The sequence below is a fragment of the Trypanosoma conorhini genome, assembly GCF_003719485.1.
Source record: "Trypanosoma conorhini strain 025E chromosome Unknown Tco_14.4_contig_01315, whole genome shotgun sequence".
Lineage (NCBI taxonomy): Eukaryota > Euglenozoa > Kinetoplastea > Trypanosomatida > Trypanosomatidae > Trypanosoma > Trypanosoma conorhini.
The window spans coordinates 1-1,094 of NW_021705338.1; the positions used below are offsets into that span (position 1 = coordinate 1).

The 1,094-nt window shown below is 67.1% G+C and overlaps 2 protein-coding genes across 2 annotated transcripts; one reads left to right on the plus strand and one right to left on the minus strand.

The window, feature by feature from the left end:
- Positions 1-422, plus strand: Tco025E_09834 (uncharacterized protein; the record flags this gene model as incomplete). The annotated part of the gene is made up of 1 exon (XM_029376640.1): positions 1-422. A coding segment is annotated over one exon (422 nt), but the record flags the coding sequence as incomplete, so codon positions are not given.
- Positions 423-466: 44 nt separating this feature from the next.
- Tco025E_09835 (uncharacterized protein) lies at positions 467-1,093 on the minus strand (the record flags this gene model as incomplete). Its single annotated transcript, XM_029376641.1, has 1 exon — positions 467-1,093. A coding segment is annotated over one exon (627 nt), but the record flags the coding sequence as incomplete, so codon positions are not given.
- Position 1,094: the final 1 nt, after the last annotated feature.

Sequence of the window (1,094 nt, forward strand, 5' to 3'; positions counted from 1 at the left end):
CGTCGGCGCTGGCTGTCGGGTCCTGCGGGGATAATGGCGGCCTCCTCGGTTTTTTCTGTGCGCGGCGGCGGCGGGTGGCGGAGCAGATGTCCGCGACGGTGCGTCCTGAACTTTCCCCAGCGCTGCTTTCGCAAGTTTGCCAGCCGCCTCGCTGTGTTTGTGAGGGGCGGCGGCGTGCCCCAAAAAATAAAGTTAAAGCGCGGGCGCACGCGCCACGACGGAGCGGGCCGGCAATGACGCCCCAAATGCGGCGAAGCACCCCGTCCGTGGCTCGGGTCGGGCCCGTTCCAAGCGCGCTCAGGAGAAGGGACGGTGAGGCTGTAAATACGCCCGCCACTCGCCTGCCAGACGTTTCCAGAACGCACAGCAGGAGCTCAGCGGGACTCTGTCCCATGGCCTGGCGCCCCGCTGCCGCGCGCTAGCGAGCCGCCGCCACAATTCATACTGCACAGACGCGTGTCTGGCGCTAAAATAAGCGAGCGGCGTAGCCAGACCGCACTCCGAGCTCTACGGGGCCGTCCGCGCATTGGGCGTGTAGAGGAGGGCATGCGCCTTCGACTCCACCCGCAGCGTGCATCCCTTGCATCTCCCCTCCGGATCGGCACCGGCGCCCAATCCGCCCGGCGGCGAAGTGCCAAGGTAGACGCGCGTTGGCGGCGTCGAGGGGCTCCGCAGCAATGGTGCGTGCCAAAGGCACCCACGCTTGTGCAACTTTCCCGCTATCAGGCGGAGGGCCGAGTGTGTCGGGTTGGAGGCGGGAAAAGAGCCTCGGCGTGTCGCTGTAACTCGCCACTGCGCACGCACTACTGCAGATAGCACTGGATACCCCGCATCGACGCAGCGCCCTCCAGCGAGAGAAGGCGAGCCTCCTCTTCAGCAGCCGCCCGAGAGGCCCCGACGGGAACGCCAGCGATGACGCCGGCGGCGCGGGTGTGGAACTTCTCCAGGCGCTCCAGCGCCGACAGCGAAGCCGTGTTGCAGCGCGCCACTGCTCCGTAGAGGAGTTGGGGGGCCCACCAATGAGGGTCTTGGGCAGCGGACGAAGCGTCTCGTATTTCGGACCCATGTTGCCGCTGACACCGCCTCGACCTCCA